General features: G+C 47.2%; 1 protein-coding gene across 1 annotated transcript in view; it reads right to left on the reverse strand.

The window, feature by feature from the left end:
- Window positions 1–13794: 13794 nt before the first annotated feature.
- TAF4B (TATA-box binding protein associated factor 4b) overlaps window positions 13795–18310 on the reverse strand; it is a 71957-nt gene continuing 67441 nt past the window's right edge. Inside the window, exon 15 of the mRNA XM_034060240.1 lies at window positions 13795–15638. Coding sequence (XP_033916131.1) covers window positions 15471–15638 — 168 coding nt within the window. The 3' untranslated portion in view covers window positions 13795–15470. The remainder of the gene's footprint in view (window positions 15639–18310) is intronic.

Raw genomic sequence — 18310 nt, forward strand, 5'->3', positions numbered from 1 at the left:
AACAGAAATTAAAATGTGCTCTAAGTTTGCACACACAGGATCATTAACTCTGTATAGTTAGGGACTAGAGGGAGGGAGGGAAGGGGATTTTTTGGTAGGTTTTTTTCCTTTTTTTTTTACTTATGCCCTGGGCAAAATTTTCAACATTAACTAATTAATGTTTATAAAGCACTTTGCATATATAGTGCCTTTCATCAGGGGATCTCCAAGTATTAGATTATATTATCTTGAAGGCCCCAGGCCTGTGCATACTAGCCCTATAAAGTATTAGCCTTATAAACTTCAGTAATGCGTTTTGGGTTTTTTGTGTTTTTGCTGGGCCTTTTTTGGTTGGGTTTTTAATCTTGCCTCTTCTGAAAATGTGCCGAGCAGTTTGGCTGCACATGTAAAAAGGCGGTGAAAAGGGTGGTGTCAGCCAGAATGACCATATGAAAAATCAGGGCCCCACAATGCACTTCTCAAATCCTCTAATTGCTGGAGTTGGGGAGCAGCAAACGTGCCAGGCTTAAATTGAACTATAAATCCCACACGTCAAGTAGGGATCAGGCGGAGGCATCATCACAGGTGGGGGAAGGAGCTCTGATATTTGCTCTGCATTACATGCTAATGACAACGGGGATAGGGAAAGAAAAGGAGACCTCTGATCTCCAGCAGCGTCACAAGGCAAACGCAAGTTCCAGTACAAGGCAAGCTGGTGGCTCTTCTGTGTCACATCAAGTTTCTGTTACTGGTGGCTGGGAGCTGGGAACCTGAGGATGGTCATGCAAATGGCCACATTTATCCCATCTGGCGTCTCCCTTGCTGTCACCACACTGGGGGGAGGCAGGAAGCAGAGTACCCCAAAGCCACGCCAACAGTAGTGAATCTCCCATGTGTTAAATATGAAAAGCCTGCCTGGGCGTGGGCTCAGTGGATGACTCAAACAATTACTTAACAATAGCTGGTTGCATGAGCTGGCAGGGATGTAGCCAGGTTCACAATGGAAAAAATGTGTGGGCATCTCGGCTTTGCAAAACACATGGGGAGCAGACTTGCTGCTGCATGCAGGAACTACCAACAGAGAAAGCAAGGCCTTGGGGAGCAGAAACTTGACAGGGACAAGGCAGAGGATGTCTTTGCCTTTACTTGCACATCTTACAGGTGGAATTCCCCCAGCTGAATTTAGCTGGGTAAGGGCTGCTGCTCCAAGGGCAAAGACCGAGCAGCAAATCCAGTCTTTCTAAGAGTCAGCGGTATTCAGAGGAACAGAACCACCTCCTCTGAGGCCATCCTGCTCTGACCAAAGCACCCTTGTGAGCAGTGAAAGTCCATAGCAAAGGGTGGGAAATCATAGAACAGTTTGGGTTGGAAGGGAACTTAAGCTCATCCAGTCCAACCTGGCCTTGAGCACTGCCAGGGATGGGACAACCATAACTTCCTTCCCCTCCAAACAAGGAGAGTTCAGAAGGCTGATGGCACATGTAGCTTAAATCAGACAGGTCATAAGACCTTCATTAGAGCTCTTCCAAAGCCTGCACACATTGATGAACTTGATGGGGAGATTAGAATGAATAAAACCACTCACTTGCCACTCATGGGCTGATGTTCTGAGTCCCAAAATAACCCCTGTGTGGGATTCCCAAGGGAGAGGCAGTTGGGAGAAGTGTGCCAGAGGTCTGTGAGGAATGTTTCTCCAGCCTGGGTGCAGGCAGCATTTGGACACGGAAAGTCATGTCAGGAAAATGAGCAAGTAGGATTCACTCACCAGGCCTGAAATGTGAACAAGAGGCTTGGGAGGCTGTCTTGCACCCTGCACTGTGTCCTGAGGAAGAGTGAGAATCCCATACAGATCTGCAGGGTGCTCACTGTGTTGACCTAGAGCAGCATTCAGTTGGAGGCATAGCTGTGGCACTGCAAGTCACAGCCAGAAATGGCTTTTCTGTGGAGCTCCGCATCCTCTATCCCTGGAGCCAACACTGTGAGAGGCCAAGAGACCTATGTGCTGTGCTAGCAGATCTCCTAAGAAGCATGGCCCACATGGGCTTCTCAACAGAGAAGCAAGCAAGCGAAGTCTGTGAGGGCCAGCTGTGGATTGAAAGTGAAGAAAGAGCTAACTTTCCTCCTCCTTTCCTCTTTCCTTTACAGTACAGAGTGAGCCTGGGAGCAAGCAAAGGTCTCGTCATCTTGCCCCAGCCAACAGTGTAGGCTGATGTATGTGACCCCAGGGAGCACTGAGAACAATGCTGCTCTTCTCTTCCCCCTTAGGTAGTTATGACGGAAGAGAGACTGGAAGAGGAACCAAAGCAAGAGCTATGCTGGGGTATGGCTGCATCTGTGCTCCTTGGCTCCAATGGTGCTCTTTTCCTGGGATTTCCACATGTGCTGGGCTCATTTTGCTCTTACATCTTCTCCTGCGCTACACACACTGTGCTCATCTTCCACTAGCAAGTTGTATTTACACTGGCAAATGAGACCATGCAGCAGACAAAGGGCATCTGATGAGGCAAGCAGGCACATCTGCAAAGTGTCACTGCCCCTGGCTGTGTGTGCATGTGTTATTCTCACCTCATCTTTGATACAGATGCTTTTCATTCGGGTCAAGCTAACATGCCTGGTCCTTCAGGCCAGGGTACTTCCACACTTGGTTGTTATGCAGCAGAAGGGAGAGCTTGGTCCTGTTGGCGTTACCTCCAACCTAGGGCAAGAGTGGATTAATCCACGCTCATCAATAAGGAGCAAGGCAGCTTTTCCCTTTCACTGAACTCAGGAAGCAGACGCTGCTGCACCAGGCCCGGAGGAGCCTGGAGCCAGTCATGATGGCTCACAGGTAACCATAAACTGGCTGTGAGTCACTCCAGTGCTGGAAGCCAACCAGCTCTCTCTCATAAGCTACCGTTGCAAGCACTACAGCCCCAGTTAGACACGAGTGGTTTCCCTGCCCGCTGGTTGCTGTCCCTGCCTAGTGGGTTGGAAGTCACCTGCATTCCTCTGCCATGGGTAGGTGGTACAAGTGTTTTGGAGCTAAATACAATGCTCAACTTGAAAGGATGTGAGGTTTTACCCATTGCCTGGCTGCAGCTCCACCCTTCACCAAGGCAGGTGCATTGCCAGCTGCAGACTTCAGCCTCAGCAGGGCTGGGAGAACCGGAGCCCTTTGGTTGCTCTTCCTATTTGCATTCAATTCCCTCTACCTCCTGAATCCTCTCCCTGTGACAGGTAATTTGCCTACCTGGCAGGAGCTTGGGAAGAGCCATGCAACCCGGGATTTCCCCACACTTCACACCAATGAGTCCTGGCTGGTATGTTCCTGTAACTGTGAGCTGGGGTGTAGAAGCAACAAGGGAGCAAAACACAGGGATGAGAGTGGCTTCTGCTGAAGTAGAAGAGATGTTGGTCCAGTGCAGGGAGGCAATGCTAACATGTGTGGGCTTGGGAAGACCATCTCATGATGCTGTGCAGGCACTCATCCATGGGAGCCCTCATCCACAGAGGTCACCCTGCTGCTCCTCTGATGTGTGCAGCTGTAGCTCAACTGAAGGGTTTGCAAGGACCAACATCTCAGCACTGGCAGTGGCTGAGGGACTCCGGAGGAACAGGCAAGAAAGGACTTGCAGCAGAGCTGACTCTGCAAGGCTGAGTTGGGCAACAGCAGTTTAGATCAGCTATAGATCTAGAGGCCCTCAAGTGAAGCAGGAGACAGAGGCAGCTTCCCTCTCCTGCCAGCACATCCCTGGTTGGAGGCGTGGGTGATGGCTGCTCACTGCCTAGAGGCTCAGGGGCCAGCAAATTGGGCAACCTAGTCTAGCACTGAGGAAGTTCTCCACAGCACTCTCCTTCTCACGTTTTGGGGCTTTGGAGTGACTTTGGAGGAAGAGGCATTAATTCATACCCCCCAGATGAAGGATCTTCAGCTCTGTCTTATAGTGAGCTCTTGTGTAGTTGTGGAAAGCAACTCATGTCCCTCCAAAATGGTTATTGTGGGCAGCTCTCCCTACCTTGGGCAGTGCTGCTTTGGTTTAAGGCCCAAGCTAAGTACATCTTTCCATTAGTCAAAAGAGTGGCTCTCTCTTACTAAGGTCAATGGTACAAAACAGAGATGCCACTTCCTCACCACCTATCCATGCAACCGGATAAATGCAAGTGGCTGGTTTTCCCCACTGTGTCAAGATGGGCACTGGGGCTCTACCACCCCTTCCAGGGAGCTCAGCAGGGATGTGGGGGAGCACAGTGGGGGTGAGCACTGCAGTGTTACAGGTTTAGGGGTTTGGGGGGTGGGATGTCTGTCAGGATGATCTCAAGATCCAGCATAGAGAGGCTGGGCTCACATAAGCACGTGTAAGCCTCAACTCCAGCTCATCAGGGCATTCTCTCCCCAATGGAGAGCGTGCAGATTCCCCTAGAGCACTGAAAACACGAGGGAAATACCCTTCAGAAACTGCCCAGATTTCATATTTGAAATTCAGACCACCAGTCTTGTGATTCCTGGAGATCTGATTCATGCTTTTTGAACGTGTGGGTTTGGCAATCCTGTGCTTGCACTTACAGCCATTTCCCAACCCCTTATTTTCCCCAGAGGTGTTCTTACTTTTCCCTTTTTTCACTCCTGTATACATAAAATAAACTGCTTGGGGGCTAGAGGAGTTGTTACCGATAGCAAAACTTATCTATTAAATCCACAGTGAGCTGCTCACTAAACAGCAACAACTAAAAAATCCCCCCAACTTCACAGTCTAAAATAACCACAGCGAATTGGAGCAACTCTTCCCTGCTCCTACTTTGCCTTGGGGTGGGTTAGACTGGGCAAGGGCTCTTTTCCCCAAGGAGCAGCAGGAAAATGATGTCTCCCACCGCAGCCATGCTGGTGGTGGCAGACAAACCCTGGACCATCGTGGTGGATGTGACGTGTCTGTCCCCATGTGTTGCTGTGGGGAAGCTGAGCTCCTCCCTGTCCACTGCTCTGGGGTGGGAGGTCTGGGATGCATGCAGGCACATAAGCCCCTAGGAGAGCATCTAAGGGCCTTTCCTGGGGTCACAAGAAGGATGGTTTTGTTTTGGGAGATTAAGTGTGGGAGTTTTGGACCTCTATTCAGTCAAGTAGCAAAAACCCCTTTTTTTCCTGTCAAAAGTTTTTTTCATCTTGTCATGGCAGGGACCATATTATTATAACCATAGATATCAATCGGGGCATGAATGCTACCTTAGCTCAAAGAAACAGTATTAATTATCCAAAGCCTGTGCTGAGCACCATTTATATTCCCATAGACAGCCTGTTGCTGGCACGATGGAAGGCAGAACCCCACACCCATGGGAGTGGAGACTGTTTTTCATTCCCTGTGAGGGATCCCTGCCCATTTGAAGAGAAAGCAGCCATCAGTGAGAAAAAAGGAGCCCCACTGAGAGGGAGAAGGGTTGTGGGGTGCTAACGCTGAGTGGGGCAGCAGCATCCATGGGAGGTGCTATGAGTGTAGCTTTGTTGGTGGGTTTGGGCTCGCAGCTAATTTCAGCAAAGGGCTTTGTTGTGGTAAATGTCAGGGAGGTATAAATAGCCCTGCTGCCCTTAGCTCCACTGCCTCCAGTGACATGCCAAAGAGATCCCCAGAGGGTGACACATTGGGAAGGGGAACTACCAAAACTAGATGGAGGGAAATTCCCAACACAGGGCTTTAGCTGTTGAGAAGCAAGTGCTTCCTTCCAGCAGCTTTCACTGTGATGCTGCAGAACCCTGACAGCAGCAAGTTTTTATTGGCATGGTAGCAAAGCCCAGCTTGAAGGAGACAATCGAAAGCTGCCTCCTTACTGCAGTGGGCATGCAGAGGGGTCTGGGAAAGGAAAACTGCTCCACCCCAGCTGCCCTTCATCTCTGACACCTTGGGAAGACAGAGATGATGGCAAAGACCTTTGCAGCCAGCACTCCTCAAGGTCCTCCAGAAGTCATGTCCCAGATTTGGAAGCTCTGGAGAGGGCAAATATAACAGGAGCAACATCACCTAGTCATTAACAAAGATCATAGGATGAGAATGTAGCTGAGCCTTATTTTTGCCCCATTGAATTTATCTGTCTCAGCATGCCCAGAGGATCTCCAGGTGATCACAGTTTCTACATATGTAGGGGACAACAGGTTTATGATCAAGATTTGTGAACCTTTAGCCCAGACAAGTGGCAGCTGAGGAGCTGCTTGCGCAGGAGGTGTCTTCTATGGGAGGCAATCAAGGCAGTGAGGCTGGGGAAGCCTGGGAAGGGATGGTAATCATCCAAGGGCAGCAGGTTATTTGAGGGATGGGGATAAGAACCAGGGGAGGCATGGAAGCTGATGAGGAAGGTGTTTTTTTTTTCGGAAGAGAAGTACCCAACAAGCTGTGCAACACAAAAGAAGCAGCACCTGGTCTGGGTATTTCTTGGACATGAGAATTGACTTTGGTTTCACCTGAGCAGAGAAGGTAAAGACAGACTGGAGGGTGCCTGGACAAAGCAGACAGTTTGCTCTGTATTTACAAGTCATTCCAGTTCTTAAAACACTGGGAAAGGGGAGTGGATAGGGAGACCAGAAAGGGAAGAAGGTTAACAGTGTTATAGAGTGCGTGAGCATGGGGGCAAAATACACCAGCATTCCAGTACCTAAAGGGGGCCTGCAAAATATCTGGAGAGGGGTTTTTACGAGGGCAGGTAGTGACAGCTTTAAACTGACGGAGAGAAGGTTTACGTTAGGTATTAGGAAGAAATATTTCCCTGTGAGGGTGGTGAAGCACTGGCACAGGGTGCCCAGAGAAGCTGTGGCTGCCCCACTCCTGACAATGCTCAAGGCCAGGTTGGACAGGGCTTTGAGCACCTTCATCTAGTGGAAGGTGTCCCTGCCCATGGCAGGGGTTGGAACTGGATGAGCTTTAAGGTCCCTTCCAACCCAAACCATTCTATGGTTCAATGAAAATGCAAAACTAAGGCAGCTGTGGGTGAGGAGGGAAGGGGAGGTGGGGAGGAGATCCAGTACCACAGAAAGCAGGTGGATGGAATGACAGATAAGAGTGGAAAAGGTGAGCAGGCTACCCTACATCTCAGCCAGAGGCATCTGGGAATTGTCACTCAAAGACCTGGGGAGCACTTGTGCCGCATTCTCATGTCAGGAGCTCGAGCCCCTTACATTTGGGTTTGCTGTCCATGACAGAGGCTGTCTTGTCAAGGAGACCTCCTCAGTGCGGAGTGTGCCTGAGCACAGGGTGCTGTGACAGAGCACCCAGGCGGACCAGAGGGGCCAACTAGGACTCACCCCCCCATCCAGGGCTCATCCCCCTGCCGGGACCCACCGTCCCCAGGCCGCTGCAGCCGAGGGGCAGGGCAGTCCCGCAGCAGCTCGCTGGCAGGCTGGGCCGGGCCGGGCATGCCGGCGGCCCGGGGCGGTGCTGGCTCCTCCGGGCCCTCCGCCAAGCGGGCGGCTTTCTCAAGGGCGCCTCCGCCAGCGCAGCCCCACCGCTCTTCCCGGGACCGGGACCCCATGCAGGAGACAAGGGAGAGTCGCCGCCAGCTCCTGCCGCTCGCTGTCCCCATGTCCCCTGCACTGTCCCCACCTCCATGTGCCATAGCACCTTCCAGGGCAGGCGGCAGACACACAGGGTTTAAAATCCCTTCTCCAGTAGCATCCTGTGCTTCTGGAGGAAAAGACCACTCCAAGAAGCAGCGCTCTGCTGCTGTCTCCCTTGATAGATGCTCCCCATGTATCCCCCTTTCCCAGCCATCCTCAGAATGCAGCTCAGGACTGCAAAACGTTTAGTCTCTTATGGAGAAAGAGCCTGAAAAGGCAGCTGTCCACCTCAGGAGGTGCAGCAGCCTCACCCAGGTATAGGGAGGTCTGAAAGAGTTGGGTCTCTGCAAAGTTTTCTTACATTTTGATCAAGATTATAAAGAAAAAGAAATCAAAAGCAAGCCTCCTGACTCATCCTCTTCCCAAGACTGCCCCAGCCCAGGGCATTTTCTCTGCCTTGGGAAGTGTTGCAAAATTTGAGCTTGCCCCGGAGGTATCTCTCACTAATTACTGGATATCCTGGTTTTGTGTAAGGACATAGGCAGAACCTTCCCACAGCTTCTTCTCTATGGCATGGGAAAAAAAGCTCGAAACACTGACTTCTGTTTCAGCATCCCCAGCAGACTGCTGTGAAGGGCTGATTGCACACTCGAGAGAATGGATCTCTTTCTGGAGCTATCCTCCCCAGCTCTGGGGCATCACTCACCAGCAGTATCTAAGCAGAGAGGAATTTCAAAGGCAAAACCAGCCTCACTTTTAATATTTGCCCTCTGTACCTGAAGTTTGGGTCACTTTCAGTTTTTTCCCCCTGTAATAAGGAAGGCTAAAGCTTTCAAATTAGAAGCAAAGACTGAGAGCTGTGTGAAATGAGGCCTGTTTCAGTTCGTACTGCTGCCAGCTGTGCTGCAAAGGGCTAATGAATTAGCTGGTGAAAGGCAGGGTACAGAAAATTACAGCCCTGGCCTTGACAAGAGGTAGCACAACCCTAATTACCATGTCAGCTTGATGCAAGGCAGATGCTGGCATGGGCTGTAAGCCTCCATCCATGGTTTATTCACATCAGGAGAGGCAAACTGCTTCAGCTCTGAGATGTTGAATAGCCCATGCTGTATCCGCTCTACACATCCTCTAGTATCTACCTTGTTCAACATCTTTGTCACTGACATGGGCAGTGGGATTGAGTGCGCCCTCAGCAAGTTTGCTGATGACACCAAGCTGTGTGGTTCGGTTGATACACTGGAGGGAAGGAATGCCATCCAGAGGGACCTTGACACACTTGTGAGGTGGCCTGATGCCAACCTCATGAAGTTTAACCATGACAAGTGCAAGGTCCTATACCTGGGTTGGAGCAATCCCAGGCACAGCCACAGGTTGGGCAGAGAAGAGATTCAGAGCAGCCCTAAGGAGAAGGACTTGGGGGTGTTGGTTGATGAGAAACTTAACATGATCCAGCAGTGTGCGCTTGCAGCTCAGAAAGCCAACCGTATCCTGGGCTGCATCAAAAGGAGCGTGACCAGCAGGTCGAAGGAGGTGATCCTGCCCCTCTACTCTGCTCTCTTGAGACCTCACTTGAAGTATTGTGTGCAGTTCTGGTGTCCTCAACATAAAAAGGACATGGAACTGTTAGAACAAGTCCAGAGGAGGTCCACGAGGATGATCAGGGGACTGGAGCACCTCATGTATGAAGACAGGCTGAGAAAGTTGGGGCTGTTCAGCCTGGAAGAGAAGGCTGCAGTGGAGACCTCATAGCAGCCTTCCAGTATCTGAAGGGGGCCTACAGGGATGCTGGTGAGGGACTATTCATTAGGGACTGTAGTGATAGGACAAGGGGTAACGGGTTGAAACTTAAACAGGGGAAGTTTGGATTGGATATAAGAAAGAAGTTCTTTACTGTAAGGGTGGTGAGGGACTGGAATGGGTTGCCCAAGGAAGTCATGACTGTTCCATCCCTGGTGGTGTTCAAGGCCAGGTTGGACAGAGCTTTGAGTGACATGGTTTAGTGTGAGGTGTCCCTGCCCATGGCAGGGGGGTTGGAACTGGATGATCTTAAGGTCCTTTCCAACCTTAACTGTTCTATGAGTCTATGATCTACTGTACCTACACATCTACATTCAAGGCCAGGCTGGATGTGGTTCTGGGAAGCCTCATCTAGTTGAAGATGCCCCTGCTCATTGCAAGGGGGTTGGACTAGATGACCTTTGAAGGTCTCTTTTAACCCAAACTATTCTATGACTCTATGATTCTATGATCTTCCACTTATTCCAGCCTCTTCTTTCTGTATCAGCCAGGCCACAGGCTCCCGTGAACAACATATGCGCCCCAGTCCTGCATCCAGTTCTGCGACTGGTCTGCAGCTGGCCATTGCCCTTCTTGCTGCTCCTTCAATGACAGATGAGATAATTACTGAGTGCTTCTCTAAGTTGTAACATTCTCTAAATTGTAATTGAATGAAGACTGCGTTGAACAGGAAGCAATGATTTAAGGATTTCTTCCTCAATAAATCATTAAATACACAGCCTGCACTCAAATACCCAACTACTTTGATGGATTTTTTATTTTATAGCTAGGCCCTTTTCTGTCATTTCTGTAAATGAAAGCCTCTGCCCGAACATACATAAAGGTATCACCAAAGGTCAAGGACAGAGGAGCGAGCTCTGTCTTCAATCCTCTGAGTGCCTTTTCCTTTCCTTACCCTCCTTCCTTGAGAAGCCCTGCTGATCACCTCTTCAAGAGACTCGTATTTTCTGCCCAAGTTTGCACAAAGGTATCAAAGGATTTTAACATCCTAAAACTGGCAACCGCACCAAGAATTTGTCCCCTTCCTCCTTCTCTCTGTGTTGCTGCAGTTTCACACCTAGGAGCTGCTGTAACTCAGTCTTTACAAGAAGTAGGGTATTTCTTTTTAGAAGTTACTCAGCCATCCTTAGACACACACAGTACATGTATATTCACACAGAATTCCTTGGGAAAAAAAAATACTTCCCCTCCTCCTTTCCAGCTTCTCAGGACAAAAATAAGAAACACCTTCAAATAACTGTAAATCATAAACCCCATCACGTTAACACTTCAAAGTGGAAGTGCAAATATCTCAAGGAGCTTGGGGAACTACACATAATTATGAATTAGCTCTCAAAAACAGACACAGATGATCTGTCAGATAATAATTCATTCCAAATAGATTAAAAATTATATTCCCTGTGATCTGGTAGAGAGAGTAACTGCTCACCGCTAACTGAAGCTCTCCAAGTACAGCCTGTGGAGTGGGAGCATGTGTGCCAAGCTGCTGCCATGAAGGTGACTTTTCTGCCTTAGCAGTGCCCATGTATAAGACTCCCACCTTTTCTCCCTCCCACCATGGCACAGCCCCAGGGAAGGCAGTGACAGTACTGATGGGCAGAGCTCTGGAGAAACATGTACTGGTCACCCGCTGGGTCCTCAGGGCAGGTCTAGATACCACTCAAGGTCCTCCTGAAACACACAAGATAGCTCTATACCCTTCCCTACTTGTGGGAGAAACAGACTGAAGAGGAGATACCTGGAAGAGATGTAGGACTGTGAGATCGGGGTTGGGGAAGAGAACGATGACTGACTCTAATGGGGTCTCCAGCATGAATTTTAGGTGTCTCTGCCAGGGAAGCATCTCTTGGAAGGTGGAAGCACCTACAGCTGCAAGGACATTGTAGAAAGCTCAAGTGAAGTAGTACTTAATGGTGTAAGTCTTGGCCAGCATGAAACACAAGCTTTCTGCAAGGAGCTGCTCCCTGCACAGAAAGGAGCAGCCTCAGGGCTGATGTGAGCTGACCTGCACCACCACCTCCTTCCACTCCACAATAGCCTTTCAAGTCCAGAACGGAGATCCTCCTTCACAGCAAAACCCCTTTCAAAAGCAGGCTGCCAGGCTGCTTGGAGACAACTTGGGATCTGTGAAGCAAGGGATCCTGAGGAGAGACTGAGTACCAAGGTTAGCAGCTGGCATGCCACAATAGTCACAGAGAGCAGGCAACGGGTGACCAACTCTTGCCTATAGTAGAAGAGGAAAGAAAAGCTGGTAGGAGCAAGGACTGATGTATTCAGAAGGAAAACACAGTGTTTCTTGCTTATTCCTTCAGTGTTACAAAGCCAACAGAGGTGGTCATCTACCTTACGAAAGGCCTGCACCAAGTGGAATGCTAGCACTGTGGCCTGCATACAGGCAGCCTTTTTGTCAGATGAGGATGGGACAAGCCCCTGACACGTGGTAATGACCCCAGTCCTGAAAGCTCCAAAACAGAGAGATCTGTTCTTCCACATTCTTCAGCCTTGGTACTCAGATTTGCATCCATCAAAGGAGTAAAGCCTTCATTGCACACTGTAGTTATCTCCACAGCTGTAGGCTCCAGCCATGAGACCTTGGATAAGAATGGCTGGATGCAGCTCTCAGAGAGAGCTATGTGTGCTATGTGCATGCAGAGGGAAGCATGTGCAGCATTTGGCCTCAGAAACCCAGCAGCCCTCATTTGAGAAGCTGCTGCAAGCAAGCCCGTTTTGCTAAGTCCAATCACTTGGACTGCCTGCCCCTTCAGGACATCCTCGTTTGCTTTAGTCTTTCCTTCTTCACCCCAGAGATTACAAATGAAGAGGAAAGCAAAGAACAGAGCAAAGAGATGAACCTGAAGAACAGCTGACAGCATTTTTGCTGAGCACAGTGCACTCACATGGCAAGACACAGGTGCCTACAAGAGAGTGGGCTTAGAACAACTTCATGCAAACAGTAGCCTTAAGCTACTCGTGTCAAAGTGTCCAAGAGAGTGCAATGGCTTTGAGGAATCATCTAGCAGTGTCTCACAGTTTCCCGCTACCTTCCTCATTAAACCTCGAACAAAGCTGCGGGGTGTGTTAGTGCACTCCAGCTAGTCTTTCCCAGGGGGAGAAGGGAAAAGCTGGAGTCAAAGACAGTGCAAAGGGCTGGATTCAGTGGTAAGACTTGAAAATGCCAATAAAAGGAAAAAGCAGCAGCTGGAGGAGAAAGAGTACAAAGCCCCTTTTGTTACCACGTAACATACAAAACTTGGCATACTACACTGCTAAGATAAGTAGTAGTCAAGAGCCAGCGACAACAGCTTTTCCCCCCACAACTGTATACAGTGTTTTCCCTAAAGGCTGAATACTTGAATGCCAGGGATAGCTGCCCAGATAGCTAGGTGCCACTAGGCTAGCAGACCATCTGGACAGCAAGAAGTGCCTGGAGCAAGCTTTAGAACCCTCGCAGCATCAGTGGCATAGACAGCTCTGCTGCTAGGCTCCCAGGCTTGAATATGAGCGTGCCAAGAACCAAGGGACTGTGATGGCAGGGTTTGTCCTCATCACCTTGTGACTGGGATTTTAGTATTCCCATAAAGTGCAGTAAGATTGTGGAAAGTGGGAAGTGAACTACTGGTTAACTCTCCTTCTACTCCTAATGTGCATGAGTAAAGCCCAAGTATCTGCTAAGTGCCACTCTGGAGGACACTTCTTATTCTCAGAAGCCAAGTTGTGCTTGAATGAGAGGCAGGCTGAACCCTTTGGAGGGAACAAGTACTTTCAGCGTTTGCACCACAGCCTTCTCTGTCCTGTCTGTAATTAGGCCTAAGGACTGGCTGAGAAACCTTTCTGAAAACATCTGCTACTCAGACTATTTATGTTACTACAGCCTAAATTTTTTGGGTTGGGTTATGGGGAGGTGGTGGACCACTGGTGAAAGAGCAGGGCAACAATGAAAACATGCGATCTGCATTGCACTTGAACCATCTATCATGTTTTTTAAGTACCTAGTTATCAATTATTGTCTCCAACATCTTTCATTTCAGTATCGCACTGATTTAAAGATGAGGAAGAGGCAGGCCAATGTGCAGATGCTCATTTTTGTTCTCCAACCTACACTTAATGAATTGGGAGTTGCTTTAAAAATAACTCAGGACTGTACAGTGCTGAAGTCTGTGTTTTTACTGCCCAGAACACATGCAAAGCACTAGCCTCTGCCCAGCTGTTAAGAAAGCCCCAACCAACAACAAACCCCAGCCTCTGCGCTGACTGACTGGGAAATCAGACAAATGACAGGTTGCTTTTTCTCCCTGCCCACTCCCCCTTCAAGTAAACATCTGCTCTGTCACCTCATTCTGTTTAAAAACCTTAAAATATAGATGTTTATCACTAATATGTCACGTGAGGCAACCGTGCCAAGCACTGCGATGGGCAGATAGACAGGGCTCTCTCTCAGAGCCACTCCAGAGTAATGGTGATGACTGCTTCAGATGCTGAATTTCTCATGTTAGGAAACAAAGATACTGATTTATTATTTTTAATAAAATAATTGCTTTGATGCAGTATTTAAAATAATTTTAAACATCTGCTCAATAAGATACAGTACACAAATATGGAAAATGCTGCACTTTACATAAAAAGTAAAGCTAAGCATTTAATTATACAAAACAATTTTGCCTGATGCCATCAATATCTTGCAAACTATAGCTTACTCAAAGTACTGCTCTTCTTTTATATATATATATGCTATATATACATATATAAATAATTTACAGCATTCATTTACTATATTTGTTTACTACTGTTTCAACAAAAAAAAACCCCATAACAGATTCAAAACTGAATGAATTTGGTAACTATCTTCAGTGGTTCTGAAAGTGGAAGGTGTTTGAATCATCGCTTCAAGTTTTGAAGTAGCATGCCAAGTAACCATAGGAAGCTCATTTCTTGAAAGAAAAGGTTTCAGCAGGAAGCCATTCAATACAGTCAGTGCCTTTCCCACCGATCCTGGGAAACAGCCATGCTATACAGCACTGTGCTATGGGAGGCAAAAAGTTTGGAGGCTGGGGAGAAGGGTGACCCTGAGGGTATTCCTTCCACCACAAGCCAAGCAAGTACAAAATCTCTGTATCTATCTTAGCAGTCTTAATAATTTGGAGCCCTCCTCCTTCTCACTGAATGGAAACCAGGCAACTACCTAAATACTTTCTATTTGGTAATTTTCCCTGTTACAGCACATTAAGGTATTAAATCAGTATTCTCAATAAAGCAGTGCATCTGGTGCTTTGTAAACACTGCTTTTCTCCTTAAGAGAGTCTCCAGCTGCAAAGTTACAATGCACCTCAAGCTTTTCCGTTTTTGTAGTCAGTAAAGGTTGCTTTTGTTAATTTCTTTCTACATCTATGCTCAAGTTGAATGCTACAGAAAAATAAACTGTTTCTTCTGTTTACTCTTCCTTTTTAGGGTCTTTCACTCCTTGTATTCAAGTTTATTAACTCCAGATTTTCCCCAAAGTATGTCCTAACTACACTGTCTAATGTACTTTAACCACAAGAACCACCAATTTTCTCACCTCCCGAGTCACTTTCTCAGAGGAAAGGGGGAGGGCAGCTGAGGCAAGGTGAGGGGGAGAAAACACCCCTCACTCCTTTTGCTTGTTACTTTGCTTTTCACAAATGAGCATCGAGTAGTAATTATAAACCCAGAAAATTTAAGGAGATGCTGAGCCTGATAGGCAATACATTAGCATATTGACTGACTGCTGGTTCATGATTACAGTTACCATGCTGTGCAGTGCATTTAAAGTGTTACTTGTCTCCCTAAATAAAGTTGGATTCAAAGAAGGCACTACATGTAGAACAGATGTGACAGACTCTGGAGTACTGAAGAAAGCGACATACATGAGCTAGGGACATGTATCAAGCCCTCAGACCCTGCATGACAGTTAAATGTAAGCAGGTAGTAGTCAAGTGCTTGTGTGTGCAGCTCAGAGTTTTCACTGTTTTAGAGACTGGTTTAAGCCAAGTATTATTAAAACCCCTATAGGTGCTAGGTTAAGCATTTAATAAAAATGTTTATCTGTAAACAAGAGTTATCCTTACAACGGATCATTTTCCAGAAATTGGAATTTCAAGACAGTGCAACAATGCTTCAGTGTTTTCTTTGGCAGTAGACAGCAAGGTGAAATGTAAAATTCAAATCACTTCAGAAGAGCGCGGTACAAGGTTAGAGAATGCTTCATGTCCCTCTCTTGTTCCATGCAGAATATCAAGTCCCTGAGACAAACACGGGTTATTCTTGGAGAGAGCAGCTGTTTCGTAAGGCTAAAACCCGATGATCCAGGAGCAACTCCATTGCTATTCAAACCCTAAATAGGGGAGAGACCAAGAAAAAATTATTACAATTCCATGTAAATACATGTTTTTAACTGAACTTGTTGGATTATACTGCCTGCTTGTATAAACCTAGCCTGCTGATGTTCAGCTTTACATGTTGAAACCCAGTCCTTGCACATTAGATAGTTTAAAAGACAAAGCAAGCACTTGCCAGTTACTGCTTTATTTCAGTCAAAGCAGCCAGAAAAATTCATTCTTTAGACAAATCTTTCTTTAAAACTATACTGTTATGGTAAGATGAATAACAGCCATTTCACTGAAGTCATATAACACAGATGCTTGCACTGAGAAAGAACAAGCTAACTATGAAGAAGGTACTACCATAGTTCCTGTGCACAGCTATTACTCCCACTTGCAGACCCCTAAGCCAGATGTTCATGTCTCTTCTTGAAGAAGTCCATCACTGCGAGTGGGCTCTAGCCTTGCAACACAGGCAGAAGAAACTCTTACCCTGGCCATCACCTGTGAATTGTCCTTTAAAGGGAGCAACAAATACACACAGTCAAAGCATCTGCATGTTCAGAAAACTGTATCTGAGTCTATCCATCTCAGTCGGCTGCCTCGCTTGGTTATGAAAACACAATTGGTAGGAGATGATGATGTTGAGTAGTTGTACATTCAGGCTACTGGAATGAGCAACCCCCACGCATTCCAAAATGCCCCAAGATTTATTATTAGGGGCAGGGAGGAGGAAGATTACCATGAGCTGCACAATAGACTGGCTACTTATCTTGGAGCCAATCTATGCTACACAGCCAGTCTCTTATCACTACTGGAGGGTTCTTGGTAATGAATGCAATTTGTACAAATACGAGTGCTCAGTCTCTGTAACTTCAGGAAGGCAATGCCTGCCAGCATCAACACCACTTGAAGACAGTGTTGCTGGGATGCCGTGTTAACTATATCAGTTCTTAGCCTAACACTCTCCACAAGACTTCTGCAAAATGACTTTGCCCACTTTGCTTAGAGAAATCTGGTTAAAACCCCCGTGTATTAGAAACAAATACCAGTGCTGGACTATCTGTAGCAGTGAATGCCACTGTTGTTTGGGGGGAAGCATTGAAATTTATTTAAAAAATAAGAGATTCACCAGAGAGCACATGCTAACCACAGAAAACCCAGGGCATACTGCAGAAATGGAAGCTGTATTTCTTCCTAGCAGCATGCAGGGTATTCAGCACCATTTCATTTGCTTTACAGTCGATACTATTAAACACTATGAAATGCCATCATTTGAAACTTTCAGTTTGTTAAATGGCTTGGAACAAATGCGTGCGTGGGGAAGACTGCTGGCCACATCGCACAGAGAGGGCACTGCTGGCCTGGTAAGACACAAAAGGGTCACAGTTCAAGTTTGTCATATGACAACCCTGAAGGATCCAGGGAAAAGATAACTCTGCAATGCAGCTGCCAGCACGGGTTGAAAAGGAGGTCAATCCAACAGGATGCAGCAGAAGGCCTGAGGCAATGTTATAAATGAAACAAACCCCAAGGGTTTTCAGTAACCCAACAGCAATGTCCTTTATAATTCAAAGAACTTTATTGAGGTGAAACTCTCTAAACAGTTATTAGACTAGAAGTCTTACCTTTAAAGGGACACCAAACAAAGCCACCTCAATCCTGTTCACTCCCTTACAAAAAGGAGGCAGGCAGCACAAATCCCCCAGCCTGCTTTGGATGCTGTTGGGAGCTGCAAGATGCTACAATAGGGCAGAAGTGCCAAGCTGCCTGCATCTGAGACAGTTACAGATTTGTTTATTCTTAAATTCTTACCCATCATGCCCAGTGCAGAGATGTAAAGTGATGTTATGCTGTAATAACACATCCAAAGCTTGTCCTGGAATCCTGTTTGCTAAGCCAGACAGTTCATACTTCTAAGTTCCATGTAGCATCATACCAGTTTATCAGAGCTACTGAGTAGAGCCTTACAGAGGCCAGGTGCTCTTTGAATAGTTACTGAATACATTTAAAGCAATCAACAGGTGCCACCACATCCAAATTAAAAGAAAAGGTCCTTCTCTCAAAGCCTCAAAAGGTTTAAAATTAAAGAAGCCAACAGATAACCTAGGTCATTCCAGACTAGACTGGGATTGTGTTGGGGGACTCACTCTAAGTTTATAGGGAGATGAGCACTAATTCCATTTAGCTACTGTCCTGCACAGCTGCATCAAAACATTGGTCTTTCATGGTTTGGTTTTGGACCAAGCAGTGGAGGGTGAGGAGTCCTAACTTTTTGTAGTAAAACATTTAGAGAACCAAAAGTTCCTGTTGGGCAAAAGGTTGATCTTGTCTGGCCCTAGGCAACAGCCAGAAGGCCTCTCCCTTACATCTCGTATACCCCTTTCTGCACAGAAGCTTCCTCACACTGCTTCTGAGACTTTAAATACTCTGTTTAGAAAATCAGTCTGCTCCCTGTTCCCAACCATCTCTATTATGTTCCTTCCAGTTGGGCAGCAGCTGTTTCTTGCATCTTGCTGTAGTGGGGGTTTCTTCACTGCAAAAGTCTTCAGCCTACCCCAAGACAGCCTCTTCTGAGGGGAAGTGACCAGTGCTACTTTTCAACCAGGCTACAGACAAGTACAAAAGCAAGTGAATACAAAATGTGTCCTTGTAGGTCCAATGTTAGCAAAGGGTGCTGCCATCA

Source organism: Melopsittacus undulatus, chromosome 1 (genome assembly GCF_012275295.1).
Source record: "Melopsittacus undulatus isolate bMelUnd1 chromosome 1, bMelUnd1.mat.Z, whole genome shotgun sequence".
In the NCBI taxonomy this organism is placed as follows: domain Eukaryota; kingdom Metazoa; phylum Chordata; class Aves; order Psittaciformes; family Psittaculidae; genus Melopsittacus; species Melopsittacus undulatus.